The sequence below is a fragment of the Rhinatrema bivittatum genome, chromosome 9 (genome assembly GCF_901001135.1).
Source record: "Rhinatrema bivittatum chromosome 9, aRhiBiv1.1, whole genome shotgun sequence".
Classification (NCBI taxonomy): Eukaryota; Metazoa; Chordata; class Amphibia; order Gymnophiona; family Rhinatrematidae; genus Rhinatrema; species Rhinatrema bivittatum.
The window spans coordinates 176346723-176372936 of NC_042623.1; the positions used below are offsets into that span (position 1 = coordinate 176346723).

The window sequence follows — 26214 nt, forward strand, 5'->3', positions numbered from 1 at the left end:
TATAGCATGTGCTGAAATACTTTAGGGTATGCAAAAATGGTTTAGTATACCATATAGAAATCCCAGAGTAGAGAAATATCAAAACCAATGAAAATAAATCTCACACATATATATTAGTTGATGCAAAGCATACAATTGTTTGCGAGCTTGACCATCCTAGAGAATGCCAACTGTACAAACAACTCATGTCAAATCTTTTTTTGTGCGTTTAAATGTGGCTGTGTTGTGATGTTGCACTATTGCAGAGCTCCCGCTTCTGAAGTGACAGTGAAGCTCATCACAGTATGGCCACAGTTCCAACTCATTAGCACTCCGAGTCTTAACTACAAGCAATGTGGCACTATGGAAACACTGCATTGATGTCAGATGGTTTGTTCAAGAAGTACAGACGTTGAAGATATTCTTTTAATATACATTTTCAATTATGCTTTTTATTTGCACAGATAATCTTTAAAATTTTTACAAGGATTAGAAAACATTCAATGATCAATGATTAGAACCTTAAATCACAAAACAAGATGGACACAAGTTGTTTGTGCAGTTGGCGTTCTTCTCTAGGATGGTCAAACTTGCAAACAATTGTATGTTTTCATCAGCTAATATATGAGAGTGAGATTCATTTTCATTGGTCAAAAATGGTTTAGCACATGCTAAAATGACATAATAGCAAGTTATAGTTATTTTTTTGGGTCACTTCGGATTGTACGTGATATAAAACATTAAAAAAATATTGTTGATGTTGTCATGTCATTTTCAAATGACAGCACATCCCTACAGTGGAGGACAAACACAAAAAGGAACTTGGATAAGGCTGATATCCTACAGGCAGTTGCACTTTGTGGCTGGTAACTGGGATATCCTTGGCAGTGAGGACAGGAATAATTAGGCAGATTGAATTAGTTAATTGGTCTTTTTCTGCCATCATCTGCTGCTACTTTGTTACTTTATCGACATATGTTACTGCCATACAAGTACAACATTTTATATGACATGAAAGCCCGAGTTTGGTTTAGCATTGGGTTGTCCACGTTAGATTATTTGTAAGCCTAGTGCATATAATTTTAAGGCTTCTCCACACAGGTGCAAAGTCTGGGGGTACTTTTTTATTTTTACCTGCAGACTTTTCATTGATTTTCAAAGTGAAAGTATGCTTATGCTTTCACTTTGAAAATTATTCCATGAAAAGTGCCAACACATTTACACCTACTAATGTGTGCAGGTACTTTTTATGACAAAAAAAAAACTACACACACTCTTGAAAATTCAAAAGTATGTGCATAGTTCCAAACCTTGCCCCTACTCCATGCCCAGGAATGCTTCTCTCTCTTGCAGGTAAAATTCTGTACTAGAAGCCTTGCATGCATAATTTTAGTCATACATAGGGTGAGATTTTTCTTAAATATGTAAACCGTTGGGATGGTAGTTCCGAATGACGGTATATAAAACCAATAAATAAAATAAATAAATGCCGCTTTACCCATGGATATGGCCTTTAAAATAACCCTTCCTAGGGATTAGTATATAACACATCTGTCTGTGGGAGAAAATGTGCCTTTCCTGACATGTCAGTTATAGAGGTAGAGTTAACAAGGGCGCCACAGTTAGTAAGACATGAGTAACTCTAGGGGTAACACTAAAGATAAACTTCAGTTTTAAAAATCACAAGGTACTTGGCATAACATGTATGCAGTTTCTAACTGAAAGCTGCATCGACTTTATTTGCTTGAATGTGGATTATTTGGAGGAGCTTAATTTGGAGAACACAACACAGACAATTCCTACTGCATTGAAAAAGCCACTTAGTGTCATGTTCTATTCATTTACTGATGTGTCTGTTTATGGTCGTTCAATGTTGATTGGTTCATTTCTATTCATATTTTATGAATTAGGTGAGTTATTCTGCTACCTGTGATTGCCTGAGCAATAAACTGGAATACCCATCCTTTCTCCGAACTGTACCAAGTGACAAGTATCAGGTTATGGCTTTGATCCACTTGGTGATTCAATATGGATGGGAATGGATTGGTATCATTGCAAGTGATGATGACTATGGCCAGTATGGACTGGCTATGCTCACTGAACAGCTGAAGAGGGCTGATATTTGTATTGATTTCTCATTTACTATTCCAAAACTGTACACACAAGAAAAGATCACCTCCTTAGTAAGACAGATCCAGAAATCAACAGCCAAAGTTCTCATTGCTTTTACTACTGAAGGGGAGCTCTATCCATTGGTCAAAGAGATCGTGCAACAGAATGTTAGCAGCAAACAATGGATTGCGAGTGAAGCCTGGGTTACGGCAGCCTTATTATCCAAACAGGAATTCCTGCCAGCCTTGGTTGGAACTATTGGGTTTGCCATCCGCAGAGCATACATACCTGGTCTTAAAGAGTTTCTTCTCAGGCTACGTCCTTCCAAAGGCGCATTCTTTGCAAATATGCTCTGGGAAGCTCTTTTTAAGTGCAAATTGAATTTTTCAGATAACCCTGCTTTTGAAACAACAGCCTTAACCTCTCCTGTCTGTGATGGTTCAGAAAATTTGCAAGCACTGAAGAACATATATTCGGATACGACACAACTCAGAGTCTCCTACAATGTGTACAAGGCAGTATACACAGTGGCTCATGCACTCCACAATTTGATGTGTGCTGAAAAGATCCAATTGTTTAGCACGTGTACACAAGCTTTACATTTTGAACCATGGCAGGTGAACAGGATACAAATTACTCTGCTATGCTATCTATATAATCATTATGATATTTTATTTTCTAAAAAATTCGTTAGTTGCTAACTCATTGAATTTAAATTTAAATTTCATTTTCAGTTTACCTTGCGCTTAAATGCATACTTTCTGATGTTCACAGATATTATTTCATGATGCACTATATATATATATATATATTAGAGATGTGAATAGTGTGATCGATCGTCTTAACGATCGATTTTGGCTGGGGGGGGGGAGGGAATCGGATCGTCGCAGTTTGGGTTTTTTAAATATCGTGTAAATTGTGTAAATCGAAAACCGGCACACTAAAACATCCCTAAAACCCACCCCGACCCTTTAAAATAAATCCCCCACCCTCCCGAACCCCCCAAAATGCCTTAAATTACCTGGGGTCCAGTGGGGGGGAGGGGAAGGGGGAGGGCGGGAAAACCGGCACACTAACACAACCCTAAAACCCACCCCGACCCTTTAAAATAAATCCCCCCACCCTCCCGAACCCCCCCAAAATGCCTTAAATTACCTGGGGTCCAGAGGAAGGGTCCCGGTGTGATCTTTTACTCTCGGACCTCTGGGTGTGTTGTAGAAATGGCGCCGGCACTACCTTTGCCTTGTCATATGACAGGTCAAAGGTAGAGCCAACGCCATTTTGTTTTTTGTCCCCCGACGTCAGGAGCGTAGGAGATCGCTCCCGGACCCCCGCTGGACCCCCAGGGACTTTTGGCCAGCTTGGGGGGGGCCTCCTGACCCCCACAAGACTTGCCAAAAGTCCAGCGGGGGTCCGGGAACGACTTCCTGCACGCGAATCATTTTTCCGTACGGAAAATGGCGCCGGCCATACGCCATATGACCGGCGCCATTTTCCGTACGGAAAAACGATTCGCGGTAGGAGATCGCTCCCGGATCCCCGCTGGACCCCCAGGGACTTTTGGCCAGCTTGGGGGGGCCTCCTGTCCCCCACAAGACTTGCCAAAAGTCCAGCGGGGGTCCGGAATGACCTCCTGCAGTCGAATCATTTTTCCGTATGGAAAATGGCGCCGGCCATACGGCGTATATATTACATATATTACATAATTTAAAATGCCCCTCTCTGTCCTTCTTTCCCCTCCCCCATTCCTTAAAAATGGCTGAGGGGTGCCCAGAGTGAATCTGTTTGAAAACAGTTTGCTGGAGGGCGCCAAGGAAGAGTATTTTATAAAAAAAAATTTTTAAAACATTTCCTTTTCAGGATGTTTGCATTCTCATGCTTGTTTCTCTTTAAGGTGAAGAATAAGACACCCTTAAGGTGATAACATATGAAAATTGTCGTCATATTTTAGAAACGCCCTCCACCCTCATGAAAAGACTGAAAGGGTGAGCAGTAGAGGAGTATCCTTGTGGGTTATAGCAGCAGGCTCTGACCCAGAGAAATCACGGTTCAAATCTTGCTGATGATCCTTGTGAGCTTGAGCTGTCCATCGCCACCAAACTTACTAAGAGATACATCAAGCCATAGTAGGGCTCTGATGTGCGTTAAACAGCATAGCCCTGCCCATATTCCTTCCCCTATTACTATTTTGCAAATCCATGCAAAGCAGCTCATTAATAAGCAATTGATTGTTAATGACTTAACACGGCCAACTTAGAAAGTTGTCATCTGAGATACTGTAACATCACCACCTCAGAAAACAGTAATCTAACTCGGGAGCCTTGTGACCCTAACAAGGGCCTCAAGACTACATGTTAGATTTAAAGGGCCGACCACTTAAAAAACAATTGCCCAAAAGTGAAAAAAAGGTGTGAGGGGTTGAAAGCTGACCCCTTGCTCACCCCAGGGCTGCCCCTAGCCCCAGGCCCAGTCGACATTATTTTTAAAAATGGTATCAACCTGACCTTGCCCCAATCACATGACTGGGGCAAGGTCAGGTCAGTGCCATTTTTCAAAAGGGTGCTGACTAGGCCCGGGGCTAGGGAGCACCCTGCCCCATCGCAGTATTGCTTTGGCTCTTTTAAGGTTAGGGGGTGTGGGAGTGGTGTTCCTGGGAGGTGCAATGATAGGGTTTCCAACAATTTATTGTAATGCTTGGGGGAGGGGAAGTATTAGAGGGTACCATGCCCCAATGATTTTGTTTTACCATTTGGGGGGGGGGTGGGAAAAGGGGGGGGGCAGTGCCAGCACTAATTCATAAGGAAAAGGGGGGATATATTTTATTGTATTTGGAAAGGATGGTGTCGTCTTCATGCGAGATACTATTAATTTTTGTTTTTAACATTTGGTTGTCGGGCTGCCTCAAGTGGCAGCAGGGGGTGAGATGTGACCTCCTTGCACCTTTGTCCTTTAAGTGGTCTTTTTTTTTCAATGGGCCTTTAAGACTAAGGCAGTCCCATCAGGTTGGGGCTGCCATCATGTCTAAAGGGCTGATGCCATGTTGTTTTGCTGCAAGACAAAACAATGCCTCAATACGGTCACAAAATGTTTTGGGGGAGGGGCTCACTATCAGGGCGACTCCCTCCCCCGCAATAGTGTGGGAATCCTCCCGTGAAAACATATTGCAGTTTAGTTGCTCTCGGTCTTAGATTGTAAGCTCTCGGGGGCAGGGAAATAACTCTTTCTACTATACCTGAAATGTAATTAGCCTTGAGCTTGGGTTTAGAGAGACAAGTAATCAAATGTAAAATCCATGAACTGTGTCTTACAAACAAGAACACATTTTGTTAGTGCAGAATTTCCACACAGATTTGGCATCGGCAGGTGTAGATTTGAGTACAATTTTGTCAAAGCAAAATGAAAATCGAGGACTTAATAAGATGCTATACAAACCGTAACACCAATGTTATATTTCTGCATCCAAGCTGCTTCATCGGCTGAAAACGGTGAAATTCCAGAACCAGTTTGGAGAGGAGGTATATTTTGATGGAAACGGCAAATCAGCAGCCATTTATGATCTCATCAATTGGCAGAAAGATTACACGGGGACCGCTGAGTTTGTTCAAGTCGGTGTTTTCGATGCTTCTGCTCCTTTGGATGAACAGCTTGTCATTAACATGAACATTTCGTGGGCTGGAGGTGGTATTCAGGTAATGTGACAATACGTTGCTCATGCAATCTATACACACATAATTGCAAAAAAAAAAAAAAAGAGAAAAAGTCATTTACTTATGAGGTAAAGTTAAAAGACCTAAAGTCAATAGTTTTACAAACTTACTGCATGCACAGTTACAGAGAAATTAGTACTTTTCATTCTTCTGTGAAAGGATATCCAGAGAACACGGTCGTTGCAGCCAGGCTGGGTTGTATATAGCACTTCTGAGTCTTTTGAATAAATCAGGTAATACGCATGTTTCAAGGTATTCTGCTTCCTCTATCACTGGGCTAATTCCTTCATGCATGGCAAGAAATTACACTAACTCATTGTCAATACACAGTGTGTTACGAATACTGTGTTTTTATTTATTTATTTATTTATTTTTAGGTTTTTATATACCGGAAGTTCCTGTATACAATACATATCACTCCGGTTCACAATTAACAGAGAAAACTATCGCCGGGAAGGCGGTTTACATGGAACATACATGGAACATGGAACATATCGAATAAACTATAATAAAGTACAATCTAATTTAAAACTTTAAAATTTTTAGCATGAAAAGATGAAAACCATGCCTGAAACTATGCACTTTATTGGGGAGGATAATTTCAAATATTAAAATATATTAATAATTACTACATAACTCCATCCTGCAAATGTTAACACAATTGCTTTTACAGTCAAGCCAAAAATGTACACCTTACACAAAATTACAGGATATCTGGAACGTTTTGGCCGGTTAAATGATGAAAAGGAGTTGATTTGTACACTGCAGCTTATAAGGTCTAAAATTCTTTAATGAGGTCAATTTTACAATGGATACCACTGAATGTGTCTGTAACAACACCCCCCACCCCCAAACCCACCTCCCGAAAACTCACCCCGAATCAAAGTGCCCCTTACAATGGTCCATATATAGAGTATCAGACTGAGCGCTATAAAGAGTCTCTCTCGCTCTCTCTCGTGTGTGACGAAATACATGCATACATGTACTGGCTCATTATTGCCTCAGGAAGCTACTGTTGACCTGACTTTGGTTCCAGAGTTTTCCCTGTTTTGTGTATATGGGGAAAAACATTTAGTGTCATCATGAAATGATCCTGTCCTTATAAAACTGAATTAATCAGATAAAAGCACACGTGCTTTTATTTTGCAGGTGCCTCGGTCAGTCTGTAGTGAAAGCTGTCCTCCTGGATCCAGAAAAGCTGTACGGGAAAGGGAGCCAGTTTGCTGTTTTGACTGCTTTTCATGTGCTGATGGGGAATTTTCCAATGAAACTGGTAAACTGGAGCCTACAGAGTATTATACTGTTCAACTGTACTCACTCTTAGCATCAACGTATGCAACAACGGCATTAGTTAAAAATATAAAACACTAAAGGATCTCACGTAAAATACAAATATCTTGGATGAATGAAAAGACTCTCTGGTTTTGTCTGTGTGCACCTGCGCTCTGAGTAGCCATCTTAGCCCCTGGATTGAACGACAAGCTTAAGATAAGTTCAGCTTGTGTCTTTATCTAAGCTTTTATTTGCAAAGAAAATATACTTAAAGCACCCATTTGCTCACGATATGAACATTGGAATCTCTCTCACCGACAGCTGATTATATCTTTGCACATTTGGGTTGTCAGGAGCTCAAGATTTCTCGTGCCTGATAAGTGCAATATGAAGGTCACCATTAATATGTAAATAGTGAGTCTTTTATCCAAGATATGTGTATTTTGAGTGAGATCCTTTAGTGTTTTGAGTGGTCTTGATTCTTTCACTCCTGGGTTCCCCTTTTATATATTTAAAATATGGCATCTATATACAGAAGAAATGCAAATTATTTTGAAAGTTGCCATGGGCAATACTGTGAATTATATCCAGGGCTGGTGCTAGCATTTTTGCTGCCCTGTGTGAACAATTACTGTGCTGCCCCCCTCGTTTTTTGTTGTTTTTTTTAAACACAGAATACCCCACCTCAATTAAACATGCAGAACACAGACTCACTCTCACCAAATTCAGAATAAAGAGACTATAAACAAACTGAATCAGAAACCGCAACAAGTCAGACTCTGAATTTTGTGCAGCAATGGAGAAACAGAAACATCACGAGTCCTCATAAATCATTCATCAAACAATAAACTCAAGGAATACAAATCAAACATATTAGTAAAACCATACTTGGAAATATTCTTTTTATAATGATCTAAAGAATAGAATAGCATTCAATAATTAACAGCTCATGCACAATTTTAAACATTTCCCAAACAACAATAAATTATTTCAAAATGGCAGACACAGACACCCAATAATTAAAACAATAAGGATGGAAAAGTCACCATTCTCCATACCTGAAAATGTTTTATTTCGAGTCATCCTGAGTAAGGCATGGATTAGTGAGGCAGCACAAATTTTCTACACACACACACACACACACTCACACATTCCCATTCACACCGCCCCCAGACAGATTCCTACCCCTCCCCCCCACATCCCAGTCAGGATCTCATGCACACAGAAATACATACACACACACCCCAGACAGGTTCCCATACACACACACACACACACACCAGACAGGTTCCCATTCATTCACACACACACCCCCCAGACAGGTTCCTACCCCTCCCCCCCCCCTCCCCCCCACACATCTCAGTCAGGATCTCATGCACACAGAAATACACACACACACACACACAACCTAGACAGGTTCTTCCTATTCACATACATACAACCCTCCAGTCAGGCTCCCATTCAGATACCCCCTCCCCAGTCAGGCTCTCATTCATACATATCACATCCCCATACCCCACTAAGGCTCTCATTCATTCATTCATTCATTCACAGCTGGGGGGTGCATAGGATGAGGAGCCAGTGGGGTCTGGATGACCTCGAAATTGATGGGGTAAACTGGTGGACTAACTGGAAAAACTGGTAATGTTCTTCGTGTGAGCCATTCTCCTGCTCCTGCTTGTATGGCGGCCCGTGCGCTAATCAAACCATGTGAGCCTAGCACTTCCTCTATGCTGATCTCATGCATCATGAGGTCAACATAGAAAATGTGCTAGCTACACATGTTTTGGACAGCGAATGCTGGCACCGAGAAGGAGTAGTTGAACGGGCTCCTTCTTCTTTCTTTGGCTGCTGGTGGATTGGGGTGCACTGATGGCCTATGGGCCTCTTCCTCTTCTGGGCTGCCAGTGAGATGGGGTCCACCAGCGATCTCATGTGCCGATTCCTCTTCCGGGCCACTGATGAGATTGAGTCCACCGGCGCCCTCACGGGCCTCTCCCTGTTCCCAACGCCACCTCACAGGGTGTGCCGCTCTGTGCAATTACACAATTTGCACGCCCAGTGCTGCTGGGCCTGCTTCTAAAATATCAAACTTTTAAAAGAAGCAAGTAATCTGATTGGCCAACTTGGGTATACTGCTTTGGGGTAAAGAGGGGAGAGGGAATCCCAGCCAGCCAGTAATACTTATGGGTGGAATCCAGGGTGGAACTGTGGTTCCGTGTGATGGAGTGTCACTGCAATGGCTGGACTATAGACAGAAGAGTCAGGTCCTTTCTGTTGTAAAGTGGCAGTGAGTAGGACTGGAGCAGGAATCTCCAATGTAAAAGAAGTTGACTCAGGTCATAAAACAAACAAAAAAAATCACACTTGTCCATTGCGACCATTTAAGTCATGTGTAATTGTGTATGGATGAATGTTGGGTCCTCCTCACATCTTTCTGTATGGGCTCGAATGAATTCTGTGCATCTGTTGATTACTCAGTCCAAGGCTGCGAGAGAAAGTAACATGCTCATAAACCTCTCCAGTTTGAAAGAAGAAAAACATTTTTCATATGAATTCAAGCCCTAAACTCTCAAAACTTGAAACCCAATGAAAGAGAATAATTTCCATGATTATAAACTAGGTGTTTATAATCATGCGTACAGCCTGCCAGCTCTCAAAACAGTCAGCAGAAATGAACACATATGCTGACAATATTGTCTGAACTTCTGCCTATAGAGCCCAACGTTTAGAAGTCTGTGAGAGGCACCGCATGTGTGCATACGTGGGGCCATGGAGATCTATGCAAATAATTTCTAAGTTGTTTGGAGGGAGTCACACAGTTCAGAAAATACTGCATATTTCTGCCCTGAGTATATGCTCATGTTTCAATTCACTCATGCATTTGTAATGCAGGAAAAGGTATCTTTATCTATCCATTTAAAATAATTACACACTCACATTTGCGGTACATAATAATTGTAATGATATACACTCAATAACACAGAATAAAGGGTGGAGGCTGGTATTTTATAAAGTATGGACTGAATTTTAAAAGCATTGCTCACGCTATAAGGCCCATATAAGTGAGTATGCGGGTCACGTGTGAGCAACACAGATTTTAAAAGCCACGAATTCAGAAAGGGATGGGGCGTGGGCCTTCCAGGGCGGGGACAGCAGTTATGCACATAAAACCGGAGGCTGCCGTGTGAGGTGGCTTGATAGCCGCGTATATTTACTGCTGCTCCAGATGAGGTGGAAGTCTGCAGAAATCGCCTAAGGGTAAGGTGTCCGGGTTAGCTGGGGGCTGTATAGGATGAAGAGCCAGTGGGGTCTGGATGACCTCGAAATTGACGGGGCAAACTGGTGGACTAACTGGTAAAACTGGTAGTGTCCTTCGCGTGAGCATGTTTTAAAATCCACTTACTTACTTACTTATTTATTTATTTAGAATTTTTATATACCGACCTTCTCGATACACATATCGAATCAGGTCGGTTTCCATATAACAAAACAGTCGCTGTAAAGGCGTTACATAGAACAGAGGTTTTTAGAACATGAGAACGTATATTAAACAAAGTTTCTGAACATAAGAACGTGACTATTAAATAAATATCAATAACATGTCAACATGTCAAACAGATTTTAAAAGTCATAAAAAATAAGTATCTACAATAGATAGTGAACTAATTGAGTGTATCAGGTAACGGTGTACAAAGTTGGATAGTAAGAACTGAGCATAACACTAGTTGATGAACTGGAGCATCTACAGTGGTGTCTTTCATAACCTGTGGGCTGTCCGTATGGGGTGTAATCAGGTGCAGAGGAGTTAGGGAGTTCAAGAGGTTTGTATTATTCTATATTGCCTGTTGACCAGTGTCTGAGTGTTACTTCAATTCCGGGAAGGCTTGCCGGAAGAGCCATGTTTTTAAGTGTTTCTTAAAAGTTTGATGGCATGTTTCTAGGCGAAGTTCCGGAGGTAATGAGTTCCAGAGGGTGGGCCCTGCTGTAGAGAGTGCTCGTTTTCTTAACAGTGATTTGACCGGAGGGGCATATAATGATCCTTTGTAATTGTATCTGATGGGTCTTTGTGATGTGTGAGGGCGGAGTTGCGTGTTTAGATGAAGGTGGGCGATGCCCATAACTTACATACACGCGTTAAAGCTGACAAAGACCTATGGTAGATACACGAAGTACGTTTGCTAGAGTAATGGCTTAAAATTAGGGCACACACATGCGAGGTAGGTGTGTTTTATATCATTACGCGTGCATGTACGCCTGGTTTCAAATTCCAGCGTATGTCTGCTCGCGCGCCTATATGCATGTACTCTGCTTCTGAAAATACTTGTGCACAAGCTTGAAATCACCAGTTCACCTTTACCTCTTCCACTTCACCCAGTCCTTTACCAGTTCACCTAGACACTCCAGCCCGTCATCCTTTACACTCACCAGTTCACCCAGGCCTCCCATCCAAAAACTATACATACAAGACAAATGCAATTTCAATTGCGTGAGACAATTAGCAGATGTGAAAGGGTATGGACAAGTTGAGTAATATATGCACGTATACCACTTAAAAAATAGTGACTTGTGCATGTACTTCCAAACCCCATCTTGCAATGCCCCTAAATCACCCCCTTTTTTCCAGTTCAGATTTATGAGTGACAGTGCAAGAACACATGTACTCTAGACATTTATAATATAGCAAAATGCATGTGCAATGTTACTTACATGTATATATGCTAACTTTTTAACACACACAAATCCCATGTAACTCTTTGAATAATGCCTCCTTATATTTGAATTTGCACAAAGTTATTTGACATATACTCAGTTCCTACTTAGCATTGACATCTCATCGATGATATCTACACTATGAAATCAAAACATTTAAAATAGACATGAATTTGGCTTTTTTTGAAAAAAAATCTCATATTGTTAACAAAGGTTGTTCGCTTTCCTGGGTTAGATGCCTGTTTGTGATTTTTTTTTTTACTGGTGCATGTCAAATAAATGATCAGCACTGATCATTTTGTGCGTGCATACGTGAGTGTGAATGTAGCTTTCTAAGTAGGTGTTCCTTCATAGATAGATGTAGTGTACAAGCTAACTAAAATCACACATTCAACATTAAAAAAAATAGTTCTGATGAGGGCACCAACTTGGAAAATAAACGTGAATTTACCACCTTTTGCTCATAATAAATAAATAAAATTAAAAGTAAAAAAAAAAAAAAATACTGTAACAAAATTTAACATATGAATTAAACCTAAAAGGAGAACCTATTTTAATATCAATTAATTAAAAAATAATTAGGACTTAACATGTCCTTAGCATAAGTGATTTTGAACTGGTGAAATAAGCATATGCTAATTATTTTCAATAAGTTGTAGAAAGAATAACTTTTCTTTTAATTTTACAGCTGCCATTTTCTAACATTTGTATGAATTATGTTTATGTACATGATGGACAGAGCTTCCAAATTATGTATAAGGAGAAACAAAACTTTGCACATGTTTTGCACTGTGCTCTCTTAGGGGCAGATTTTAAAAGCCCTACGCATGCCGGGCCTATTTTCAAAAGGCCCGGTGGCGAGCATAAAGCCCCGGGATGCGTGTAAGTCCCGGGGCTTGAAAAAATGGGTGTGGGTGGTCTGGGGGAGGGGCAGGGGCGTGGTCAGAGGCCACTGCAAGGCCGCTGGGCCGGGGGATTGCACGCCGGCAGTTGGCAGGCGTAACTTGTGAAATAAAAGTACGGGGGGGTTTCGGGCTGGGGGGCGGGACAGGTAGGGAAAGGGAGGGGAAGATGGGGGGGGGGGGGGGGGAAGGAAAGTTCCCTCCGAGGCCATTCTGATTTCAGAAGGGAGGGAACAGGGAAAGCCAGCTGGTCTCCCCGAGGAAGATGCACTAGTGTGCACCCTCTTGTGCGCGCCGATCTCTGATTTTATAACATGCGTGCAGCTGCGCGTGCATATTATAAAATTGGACGTACATTTGTGCGCACCGGGTCCGCGCACAATTGTATGCCGCGCTTGTATATTTTAAAATCTGCCCCTTAAGGAACAAGGCACAATAATGCACATTTTTATAAAGCAGAGCACCCCCCTCCCCCAGTTTAACAAAATTACAACTGAAATAAATCCAGGACTAATGTGAATTAAAGCATGATGAATTTTCTTATACTTCTCTTGTTTTTATTTTAAGTAGAATCTTTTGTTTTTGTTTTTTTAGTCTGAATGTAAACTTGTTTTATAAATAAGAAAGCTATGGTGACCCCTAATAGAGTCAAGGTATACACATCCCTTACTGAAGGGCTGAAACTGCAGTGGATGGGTTAGACAGAAAAAGGGGTTAAAATGTAGGGATCTGCTGTCATGTGAAATGAAATAGGAAATGTCAGTGATATTTTCTGTTTTTCAAATGAAAAGAAACTAATGAAATGTCATTTGATTTTCATTTTGTTGGGTGCTTCCATTTATTTATTTATTTATCTTTATTTATTTTTATTTTAAAAGATTTCTATACCGTCTTTCACAAATAATAATTTGACCGAAACGGTTTACAGTTATTAGAATAACGTCAGATAAAATAAAAATGAAATCATAGCAGCTCTTGTGGCTTTCCCCACCACCCCCACATCCTGGGGCTCCTTCTGGATTCCCTGGACACTCAGGAGTCCTTCCCCAGTCATTCCTGCCTGTGGCTACTGCTTCTCAAAAAGGCACCAACCTCGGGTCAGCCAGCAGCATTTTGAGAAACAGCAGTGGTGGGGCAGGAGCTATTGGGGATTACTCCTGCCTCCATTAAACGTGCCAGGGGAGTAGAGGAGAGTTTGAAGGGGTCCAGGATAAGGGTCTGAGGGGACAATTTTTGCCAGTAGGGTGGGACTCCATTGGGCAGTATTTCATTTTGTTTTGGCTAAATCAAATGAAACAATAATAATAATCAAACAAAAAAACTCAAACTCTTTCCAGTGCATACCACTCTTAAAATGAGGGAACACCCTCTCAGTTAATGGTGAATAAAGTCTCAAGGCACAGGAGGGGAAGGATCTGAGTGAGCTGGAAAATCAAACAGCAGGAGGAACCTGCCAGGTGAAAACAGTAATAAAAATAGATTGGGCTTCTCATTTTTTTTCCCTTCATTATCTACAGACTTAAGAATTGAAGGCACACATTTTCTAATTATTCCCACATATCTACTAGTTCTACCAACAAAACCAGACACCGGGGAATTAATTTATTTCAAAACGTAGGAATCCCTCACCTTTAGTGGTTCTTGCAGCATGCAGAAATATTATTTTTCAGAGCTCATGTGGTTTATTTTATAGGGTCATCTGCTTGCAGAAAATGTCCATCAGATTACTGGTCCAACCATGGATTCACGAAGTGCATACCACGACAAGCTGAATACCTTTCTCTGGGAGATGCCATGGGTATTGCCTTAACTGTAGTTGCCTTGATTGGGATCAGTATTGCCATAGCTGTATTGGTGGTATTCTTTCATCACAAAAACACACCTATAGTAAAAGCTAATAATTCAGAACTCAGCTTTCTCTTACTCGGGTCATTAGTTTTGTGCTTTCTCTGTTCTCTTACATTTATCGGCCAGCCATCAACATGGTCTTGCATGGTTCGTCATACTGCCTTTGCCGTTAGTTTTGTCCTTTGCATTTCATGTATTTTTGCAAAAACTACTGTTGTGGTGGTGGCTTTCAAAGTCACGTCGCCTAGCTCAAGCATCATGAAATGGTTTGGCCCTTTGCAACAGAAGACTATGATATTCCTCTGCACATTCATGCAAATTCTTATCTGTGTCACCTGGCTCATCATCTCGCCTCCCTTCCCTTCCCGGGACACATCTTACCGAGGTGCAAAAGTTCTTTTCCTGTGCAATGTTGGATCCTCACTAGCATTTTACCTTACGTTAAGCTACATTGGCCTCCTTTGTGGTATTTGTTTTGTGTTGGCATTCTTAGCCAGACGATTGCCAGATAGATACAATGAAGCCAAGTATATTACATTTGGCATGATTATATTTTTTGCAGTCTGGATAGCTTTCATTCCTGCTTATTTAAGCTCAACTGAAAAATATACAGTAGCTGTAGAAATATTTGCTATTCAATTCTCAAGTTTTGGATTGCTAATTTGCATATTTACATACAAGTGTTACATGCTTCTCAGACCAGATCAAAACCTACCAAAAACCATAAGGAGAATGTCTTCCAGAAAGGAAATTCTCTTTATGGTTGGTCAATAGCTTTCTAATAGGTCCCAAAAGTTCATGTGAGATGATCCAGATTTTCTTGCATTAATGTGTATAAAAAAAAAAAGAAAAGAAATTATATATTACCTAGCAGATGTATGTAAAGTTGATTCAGCTGGTGTATTTATATCTTGATTTCCAGTTGGGGATATAAAAATATTTTTTAAAATCCTGCATTCTGATTGGCCAGTTTGATCCCGATCTGTAATATGGGCTGTAGCTGCACAGGATCTTTAACAACCTGGAACAGTAACTTTCAAACAGCCGTACAGGGTATGCAGGCTTGCGCGAATGGTCGTGGCCATTTCATAACATAAGCGCGTATATGTGCGCATGGTACATGCACATACATGTACGCACAATTTTATGTGGGCAGACGCAAATGCAGGCTCTCCTGCGTAAGCGTGGGTGGGGGATTTTATTACGTACGCCGACGCAATTACCAGTTTCCCCAGCCTGTTCCCAGTTCGCCCAGGTAAAGGCTAGGACTTCCTACCCCCTCTCCTAATTAATCTGCCTCCCTTTCCCCCCCCCCCCCCAACTCTTCAATCCTTGCTAATTAGTCTTGTTTTGTTTTTATTATACTAGTTACACGCCATTCACAGCAGAAGTAAAGATACGCAGAAAGGGATCCCGGTGCACACTTATGTACGTAAATAGTTATGCCCTCTTTTAATGCTAAAATCTGGGAATGCTCACGTGCCTTCCTTCCCCGCCCCCCCCCCCCCAAGTTATTATGTGCGTACTGGAAGATACGTGCGTTCTTGCGCATTTTTAAAAATCCCTGCGGCACGCACTGGCCTGAGAGACACGCGTATCATCCAGCTTTGGCATGCGCCAGGCTCTTAAAATGTATCCTTAATGTGTATGTTTACTGAGATACTAGCAAAGAGCAAAACGGTTTTAACAGGGACTCGATATCACCATGGTGCTAGACTGCATTGTAGTAGAGCAAACTCAAAACAATGCTTTTTGAGCAGCATCAAGGCCTTATTAATTTTGTTTGGGTTATCAGATGCCATATCAGTGCTTTTGCTTGCACATTCCAGTGCATGCTACTCTATCAGATTATTGTTCTACACAGCACATATCTGAGGCACCGAATCCAAATAGTCTTGGAGAGCAGTGGAATCTCAGTAGACTGTAACGCCTTTCCTATTCGACTGACCAAAAAAGATAATGCAGTTTTTGAGGTTTCAGGACCACCTTAGGCCCTTTCTTCAAATGTGAGTCATCCATATTGTTTCTTTTTTTTGGTTCTGTAGAGAAAAATATCTAAAGCCATATCATGAAATGGTTAGAAAGAATTGAACAGTCTCAATGCCTGTGAGAAAGCCACTGCTCCATGCTAAAAGTTCTTAAAAAAAAAAAAAAAGGAATACTCAATTTTTTTAGACAAGACAAAACGGATGTGGGCCTACCGTGGCTGTCCTGCTGGCAGCCAGTCTCGCTTACCCCAAAGTGCTCCCTCAATGCTGCGGCAGGAAGCAGCAAGAGATCTGCCCAACGTTTACTTCCATGGCCACAGATTACCTTGGACAAGCGCGTGCACAACTCTGCCTTCTAAATAGGCCCCGTAGCGGGAACTTGGCTGCAGCACCTCCTGCTGACCTCGGCGTGGCTGGGTATTTAAATCCCAGCTGTGCTCCAAGCCAATGCCTCAGCAACAGGTCCTCCTGCTGTGCCTTTACCTGCAGTATGTGTTGCTTTGTTCTTGCCTTGCCTTTGTTCCAGCCCTGCCTTGCCTCCGCTCCAGTCCTTTTCCTTTTCTCCTTGTCCATGCCTGGTCCTGCTCTCCTCCTCCCTATCTGCCTTCTCTGACTGCATCTTGGATCCGACCCCTTGCTTGGACATTGATGCTGCATGTTCTCCACCTGCCCTGGCCTCCTGCCTGAATACTGACACTGCTTGAGCTCCACTTGCCTTGACCTCCTCCCTGGATACTCGTACATCCTGACCTCCTCCTGCCCTGACTGTGACCTGGTTATGGACTCAGCCTGTCTGCACTCCCTGGGACTCTCACCTAAGTCCTGCTGGATTCAAAACCCAAGGGCTCAACCTGTGGGGGCTGGTACAGGTGAAGCCTAGCATCTGTTCCAGTCTTAGCAAATCTGCCTCCTGTCGGTGAGAGACTAGCTGGTTCTCCAGCCGGGCAATGCCAAGCCCATCACAGCTGAAGCATTCACAAGCTGTGACAACTTATTCCTTGATCATTTGCAACCCATTTGCAGAATGACGGACAAACTAAACATTGCAAGTAAACTTGCTGAAAATTGGAAATGGTTGTGTTTTCCATGACCAAAACTAGTTTAAGCATTAAGGGGCTTTATTTTCAAAAGCATTTACATGCTTACAACTAGGTTTTACATATGTAAATGCACTTTACCCATGTAGATGAGCTTTTGAAAATTGCCACAAAATATGCCATTGAATTGCCCATAGGTTTTTTAAGTGCATTTAATACGGGTAAATGGCTTTTGAAAATTGCTATGATAGTCTGCTACTTTTACATGTGTAATGCCTTTGAAAATTCACCTGTATATGTGTTATACTATATCCTACATGAAAATCATATGGAAAGCAGGTTGCCACTGTGGCTTATGTTTTATATTTCTAGATTTTAGTTTATTGCATTGTTTGTCTTTTGATGTTGTTTTTGTTATGTGTTCAGCACATCGTAATCTGCTTAGAGTGAAATGTTTCAGAACAAGCGGTATATAAGAATTGGAAAATAAAATATATCTATCCTCAGCACAAATCTGCAAATTTGGTAATACAAGTGATAACTGTATTCACAGATGCTGCCGTTAAATGAAAATCTATACTGTATTAGTTCAATCAGTTTGCTTTGCTACATGCATCCATTTTTAGATCAACTGTATGATGATAGACACTGTCTGATTGACGAGTTGCTGTTTTCAAAATGACAGCATAGGGGAGAAGAAAAGATATGCAGTCTTATAAATGTGAACATGCTGAATACTGAAAACTGTCCATTTCTCTTCTAAATTGATCAAAAATGTCATTTTACTTAGAGGAAGATAATTGTGATTAGTCCTTTATTTGACCAGGGTAACCCCGTATTTCCTGGCCTATTTTACTCAAATAATGGCATGGCAGGAAGATTAAATTATGCTTAAAGCTAAGAGCAAGCAATTGATGTGAAAAGCTTCATGTCTCTGTATCTTATCTAACCCTACACTGCTGGAGGCACTGGCATAATTCAAAAGTTCATTTCTTGTCAGCTGTCATAATTTGATAAGAGAACTCTATGCAAACTTTGCATGCATGTCACAGCTGCCATCATTGGAATAAAGATAACAGCCATGAGCATTGTGGTGCAGACACAAAGGGCCTGATTTTAAAAAGCATTTACTTGGGTTTTGCATGTGTAAATGTACTTTAGCCTTAAAAGTGGGCTTTTGAAAATTGCTACAATATATGTCATTGTACACGCCGGAAGGAGTGGAGAGAATGAGAGATTGACACGCCGGAAGGAGTGGAGAGAATGAGAGAATGAGACATTGACACGCCGGAAGGAGTGGAGAGAATGAGACGAGATCTAAGGAAACTGGAAGAGTGGTCGAAGATATGGCAGCTGAGATTCAATGCCAAGAAGTGCAAAGTCATGCATATGGGGAGTGGAAATCCGAATGAACTGTATTCGATGGGGGGGGGGGAAGGCTGATGTGCACGGAGCAGGAGAGGGACCTTGGGGTGATAGTGTCTAATGATCTGAAGTCGGCGAAACAATGTGACAAGGCGATAGCTAAAGCCAGAAGAATGCTGGGCTGCATAGAGAGAGGAATATCGAGTAAGAAAAGGGAAGTGATTATTCCCTTATACAGGTCCTTGGTGAGGCCTCACCTGGAGTACAGTGTTCAGTTCTGGAGACCGTATCTTCAAAAGGACAAAGACAAGATGGAGGCGGTGCAGAGAAGGGCGACCAGGAAGGTGGAGGATCTTCATCGGATGACGTACGAGGAGAGATTGAAGAATCTAAATATGTACACCCTGGAGGAAAGGAGGAGCAGAGGTGATATGATACAGACTTTCAGATACTTGAAAGGTGTTAATGATCCAAAGACAACGACAAACCTTTTCCGTAGGAAAAAAATCAGCAGAACCAGGGGTCACGATTTGAAGCTCCAGGGAGGAAGATTCAGAACCAATGTCAGGAAGTATTTCTTCACGGAGAGGGTGGTGGATGCCTGGAATGCCCTTCCGGAGGATGTGGCGAAGACCAGAACTGTGAAGGACTTCAAAGGGGCGTGGGATAAACACTGTGGATCCATAAAGTCAAGAAGCCGCCAATGAAGAGTGGGTGACTCGCCAGAATGATGGCTACTGCCTGGAGACAATACCCTTATTAAATAAACATACACATGCTTACTGTGACTCCAACATTGCTCTAAGCTTCAACAGCAAGAGGAAATGTGGTAAAAAGGATTCACACTCACAAAGAGGGGAGTAGCTGGCTTGTTACGGCGGTTACTATCCCAAATCAAATAAGCCTGATACTTCACTTTCAATGCATATACAGCATAGTTCTCTGCTTCAACGGCAGGGGAGAAGAAATGAGGGTTCGCACTCACAAAGCGGGGAGTAGCTGGCTTGTTATGGCGGTTACTACCCCAAACCAAATGTGCCTGATACTTCACTTTCGATGCATATCCAGCATGGCTCTCTGCTTCAACAGCATGGGAGAAGAAAAACAACCAATAAGGGCTGTATAACATAGTCTGGGTAAAACAAATAAGCATGGGTGTAGCTTGCTTATTGCGGCGGCTACTACCCCTAACTAATCAAGCTAGATATTTCACTTGGATGCAGCTCCATCACTGCTCTCTACATTAAAGGTGGGGGTGGAAGGGAAATAGAATCAAGAGCTAAGAGAAACAGATAAGTATGAGAGAAAAAAATGTGTGAAGCTTGCTGGGCAGACTGGATGGGCCATTTGGTCTTCTTCTGCCGTCATTTCTATGTTTCTATGTTTCTATGTTTCTATGAATTGTCCATAGGATATTCACATGTAAGTGCACTTTGTGTCTAAATGGCTTTTTAAAATTGCTATGATATGTTACATTTACACATGTAACACCTTTGAAAATTACCTCCAAAATTTCTCTGTGTGCAATAAACGCTGATTACTGCAGGTTGGTCTGAAGCTGCATAATTCTCCTTCCATTTTGGTACAACTCCGCTTCAAAATTCCAACTTGAAAGGCTTATCCACATAAATTGGAAAGATATGTATGATCAAATCACACAGGGCTACAACCATTTCTTGTACTGCAAATTACTTGAAAATGAGATTTTTAAGATTTTACATGTCGTGTATGCAGTTGTCATTGCTTGATTATGGATCATTGGATTACCCAGCCAATTAGCTACTTGGTATTCTCTAGTGCAGTGGTTCTCAACCTTTTTTCGCTCGGGACACACCTCACAGATGGTCATTACATGTGTGACACACTGAACATGTGACCATCACCAGGCTAAATGTAAACACTCTGCATTCCACAGGAAGCCCCTCAACCCCAACAATGGGTGCAGAGCAAAACTAGGACATTCCCCATTTAATTTACCATACAAAAAAAGATATTTCTGGTGACATCTCAATACCAGCAACATAAACACTCTCTCCTACGAGGTGCAATAGACCTCCTTATGAAAAACAGTAATTTACCACCAATGCATGTTCTATTGAGAAAACACAACAAATAATATTGATACAAATGCCTACATGCTAGTAAAATACTTCACCTCAGTCACACATACAGAATAGGTGGGCCCGTGGCGAATGCCAGGACCCACGGCTTACCTGGGGCCATGGGCCCAGAGGCGCAGAGAGGGGTGCAGGTCAGCGCCATTAGGCAGAGCAGCCTCGGAGCGCTCCTGCACTCCGAGGACAGGGTGAGTCTGGCATTGTCGGGGCACTCCGGCGCGTCCCGATGATGTCAGATGCATCGGGGGCGGTCCCAGCGGGCTGACGTCATCGGGAGCCGACGCGGCCGGCCCTGATGATGTCGGCCCGGGCCATTTAAATGGTGGTACGTGCCACAGCTGGCCCCTTTTTTCCCTTCACTGCCCACGGGAGCAGACCGGCTGTGGTGCGACTCGCTCCCGACCACGTGGCCCAATCAGCAGCCGCGGATCGCTGCCGGGTCCACCGAGGAATAAACTTAAAAAAAACAAAAAGAAGAACAATTTTATTAAAAAAAAAAAAAAAGTTTTAAATTAAATTACAAAAGAATCGGAGCGGGAGCAGCCGGCAAGGAGGCCAACCACTGGGGTGACCAGCCGGACAACAATCCAGCCAGCCATGTGGGGAGAACAGCCTGTTATTTAAAACAGACTGCCACAGACGGAAAGACTTCCCTCTATTCCAAAGACTTTAAAAAAAAAAAAAGGGGGAAGTCACCGGTGTCCGAATTCTACTCCCTCACCCCAGGAACAGCGAAGCAGTGAGTACCCAATCGCTATGGGAAGGGGACTGAGGACTCGGCAAATAGAGCAGAGGGTCTCCTATATGCAAGGCTCGACGAGCCGAAGGGGAAGCCAAGGCGCCCAAAGCCGAAGGGGAGCAGGAACACCGGCGGAGGTGAAAGGCCACGGAAGGGACCCCCGGGGGAGAAGTAGTGGAAGGGACACCCCGCAACGTGATAATGAGCGTACGAATGGCCGGAGCTTGAATCGTGGTGCTGCTAGAACGAGGGCCCCGCAGCAAAACAGGGGGAGGCATGAGTTGACAGTAACCAGTACGAATAATGCCGGAGGTCCAATGCCGAATATGAGGGATCAAACCCAGCCATTCGGCTTCCCATATATACCGGGTTTACCTCCCCCACCATGGGCATGCGGCCCTTGGATGCAGCCAGCCAGCCCCGATAGCAGGAGCAGCAATACGGGACCTAATGCATACCCACAGTTGGCCTACGCGGGAGGGATGCCATACCCACTATATCCATGGGGATATTGGCCTGGACAACAGGGCATGCAAGATAACCGAGAGGCAAAAGGGACAGAAGAAGGGAGTTCAACAGTGGTCGAACGTGGTGGCAGAAATCAGCGCACATCAAGAGGGAGAAGGAGTACGAGCACTGCGGTCAATAGTCAGTCCGAAGGAGAGACACAACGCAGTGAGACATCCAGCGCAGTGACCGATATTGACGGCGAGGCTGTAATATTACCGGACATCAGTGCAAGCAAAGCACCTACAGCAGAAGTGGGAATGGAGCAACAACAGTTGGGTGAGTTATCCGACCCTAATGTTTCTATTCCACATCCCCTAGCCAAAACGGCAATAGCGCACACGTCAAAAAAAAAAAAAAAAAGTATAGTTCTACTTCTAGCAACAGTAGTTCATCTTCTGATTCTGACAGCGCAGATGAGAACATTCCCCCACAAGTGCAGTCGGCACAGGGTGAGATGGCAACAACCTTGATGCCGCAGAACAGCGTGGCCCCTCTATGGGTAAACGTACCGAGGAGGCTAAGAAAAAGAATCAAAAGAAAAAAATACATCAACATATTCAGACTTTTGGAAGGAAGAAGAACTTCTAGAGACAGAAAAAAGAAAAAAGGCAGAGATTCAGTGCCTGAGGATAATAAGACAATACCGCGCAACCTATGGACATGGACCAGATCATTTCTCAGACTGATGAGCGTGGTAACCAAATACAATCCATACCAATGTGGACCGATGCTTGGATATGCAGACACAATTTTGGAAGCACAAAGAGCATATGAAGGCTGGGCATGGCTAAATTACGATGAACGCTTCCGTGAAAGAATGGCGGAGACCGGCACAATATCATGGGCGACGCATGATATCGACTTATGGCTGAAACAAATGACAAACAGGGCTGCTGATGCAGGGGTTCGTGAATGAACCGGGAAAAGAGCACAAAACAATGGAGGGCCTACAAACAATACCAATAATGTCTGCTGGAGATTCAACAAAACATCGTGCACATTCAAGGACTGCAAGTTTAAGCACGTATGTCTGATATGCTCAGCACATCATCTGGCCAGCAAATGCACAAAGAAGACCACCACTGGGAGTTCTTCCCTAGGAAAATGAAACGAGGCAATGGCAAAAGCAGCCTCGCCGATTCGACTGGACAGAATGTTAGCATGGCTTGCCCAATACCCAAGGAAGGTGGACGCAGGGAAGATTACCAAGGGTTTTGGCGAAGGCTTCCGAATTCCTTATCAAGGGAAGATCAAGGAATTTACAGCCAATAATGCAGCGTCTACAACAAGACATTCAGAAATAGTCCAAGCCAAATTAAACATTGAATTGTCCTTGGGTCGAATGGCAGGTCCTTTTGCGACACCACCATTCAAAAATATGGCATTTTCTCCACTGGCAATGATACCAAAGAAGGAGCCAGGCAAATAAAGATTAATACAAAACCTATTGTTCCCGCCGGGACTCTCGGTAAATGACTACCTGCCACAGGAAGACTGTTCTGTATAGTATGCTTCATTTGACTCCGCCATCACTCTTCTGAGGAGGTGCGGAGAAGCAGCAGTTATGGCAAAAATTGACATTGAATTGGCATTTTGACTGCTGCCAGTACACCCATCTAGTTTTCCATTGTGGGGATTCAAGTTTCGGGGCATGTTTTACTTCAATAAATGCATGCCTAAGGGATGTTCCGTATCCTGTGCTTATTTTGAAGTCTTCAGTTCATTCCTGCACTGGGTATTGGCAAAAAGGGCACAGTCAGACAATATAATACATTACTTAGACGACTTCCTGTTCATTGGCCCGGCAGGAACAGAGATGGCGGTTCGCCTGTTGCAAACTTTCCAGGAGGTGGCACAGGAATTTGGAGTTCCATTGGCACAAGAGAAGACTTAAGGGCCAACTACCACAATGTGTTTCCTTGGCATTGAGTTGGATTCGAAAAGGATGATATATAGACTCCCAATAGACAAAATTCAAATATTACGTGCTTTGCTAGATAGGGCATCTAAAGCAAAGAAGATGACACTATGGGAAGTACAGACAATGTTGGGAGTATTTAACTTTGCATGCCAAGTAATTCCCATGGGCAGAGCATTCCTGCACATACTCACAGCGGCAACAGCGGGAGTCCGGTATCTGCATCATTTCATCAGGATATCACAGCCTATACGCGAGGATTTGGCGATATGGGCATTATTCCTGAGCAGCTATAATAGAATATCTGTTTGGCAGGAGCCCTCAATATCAAGCCGGGACTTGGACATTCATTCAGATGCATCTGGGGGATGGGGATTCGGTGTGTACTGTCAGGGTGCGTGGGCCGCCGGGCAATGGCCGGCAGCATGGGTTGAGGAAGGAATAACAACTAATATAACATTCCTGGAGTTGTTCCCTATATGGGTATCTTTGATAATTTGGGGGGAGAGCTTGCGGAACAAACACATCGTATTGTGGTGTGACAACCAAGCAGTGGTTTCAGTTATCAACAGATAGTCAGCCAAATGTCCAAATGTGGCGAAACTGTTTCGGCAGGTAGTTTTAAGTAGCTTGTGCATTAACGCCACTATAAAGGCGCGATATATCCCGGGGAAGTATAATGGGACAGCAGATTCATTATCTTGTGCTAAATGGTCTTTGTTCCGCAAACAGGTACCCGGCGCGGATGAACTGGCAACTACAGTACCGGAATATGTATGGGCAATTGGTTGCCAACCACGTTAGAACTGTTGCGACAATCTGTGGCTCACGCCACTTGGGATGCATACTGCGGGGGTTACGGGAGAGCATGCGTCTTCCCGAGACAGCATGGTTGGAAAGAAGGACTGGTAGCGGAGAAGCAGATCATGGCATACATATCATGGGCCAAAGATGCAGGACTATCCAGGGGCGCATGGTAGTGAAGCAGCTAGCTGGGTTGGCATTTTTTATGAGTGCTCAAGGTTGGGGGGACCCTACAAAAGGATTTCTGACATGTAAAATATTGAGGGGGTTGGGGAAGAAGGTTAGGACCTCAGAGGGACGGGAGGCATCCCATAACCCACAATTTGTTAATATTAATATGGCATAGGCTGAATAGCGTATGCCATTCAGTATTTGAGACACAATTATTTAGATTAGCTTTTACACTGGCCTTTTTTGGCGCTCTACGCATTAGCGAGCTAGCGGCTACGGCTAAGAAGGATGCCGGTCACACAGGAATGTTGATGCGGAACATCACAAAGTGGGGGGACACAATGAGGATTTATATACCGAGGTCAAAAACAGATCAGTCAGGGTAGGGAACTACTGTGACATTAAGACGATCACACAGTCAAGTGACTTGCCCATTGGCTAACTTTGAAATATGCTGTGCGACCCAAAAAGGGGGAGCATCTACTGGTACACAAAGATGGGGCCCCATTAACACGATACCAGTTCTCAGCAATACTCAAGCGGACTCTAAAGGAGCTGGGTGAGAATGCAGGTAATTTTGGGACGCACTCGTTCAGAATAGGAGCAACCACCAGTGCAGCGCAAGCGGGGTTTACGACGGAGGCAATACAACAGATAGGGAGATGGCGCTCTGCGGCAGTAAACTCGTATGTCAGGCTGGATCGAGCCGCCGCATTACAACACGCTAATTAATTTGATTATGTGTTACAGAATCGTGTCATAGGTTGGCACAGGTGTGGATCGTGGGGCACTCATTTGTGCATTGGGCAGCACAGAGGGCACAGCAGCGCAGATACAGCCCTCATCTGGGCCTGGCTCATCGGGGGGTGCGGATCACCTGGATGGGGAAGAGCGGAATGCATTGGGAGCAGCTACTATCCACACTACGGGTCAAGAGGGAGCCGCTGGCCAGGCCGGACATTATAATAATACACCTGGGGGTGGGGCGGGGGGGGGAACGATTTAGGGGCAATGACATCTCGACAGCTGTTA

The 26214-nt window shown here is 43.2% G+C and overlaps 1 protein-coding gene across 1 annotated transcript in view; it reads left to right on the top strand.

The window, feature by feature from the left end:
• Positions 1 to 15307, top strand: part of LOC115099593 (extracellular calcium-sensing receptor-like) — a 39147-nt gene extending 23840 nt beyond the window's left edge. The window contains exons 4-7 of the mRNA XM_029617328.1: positions 1890 to 2708; positions 5556 to 5780; positions 6948 to 7071; positions 14379 to 15307. Coding sequence (XP_029473188.1) covers positions 1890 to 2708; positions 5556 to 5780; positions 6948 to 7071; positions 14379 to 15307 — 2097 coding nt within the window. The remainder of the gene's footprint in view (positions 1 to 1889; positions 2709 to 5555; positions 5781 to 6947; positions 7072 to 14378) is intronic.
• Positions 15308 to 26214: the final 10907 nt, after the last annotated feature.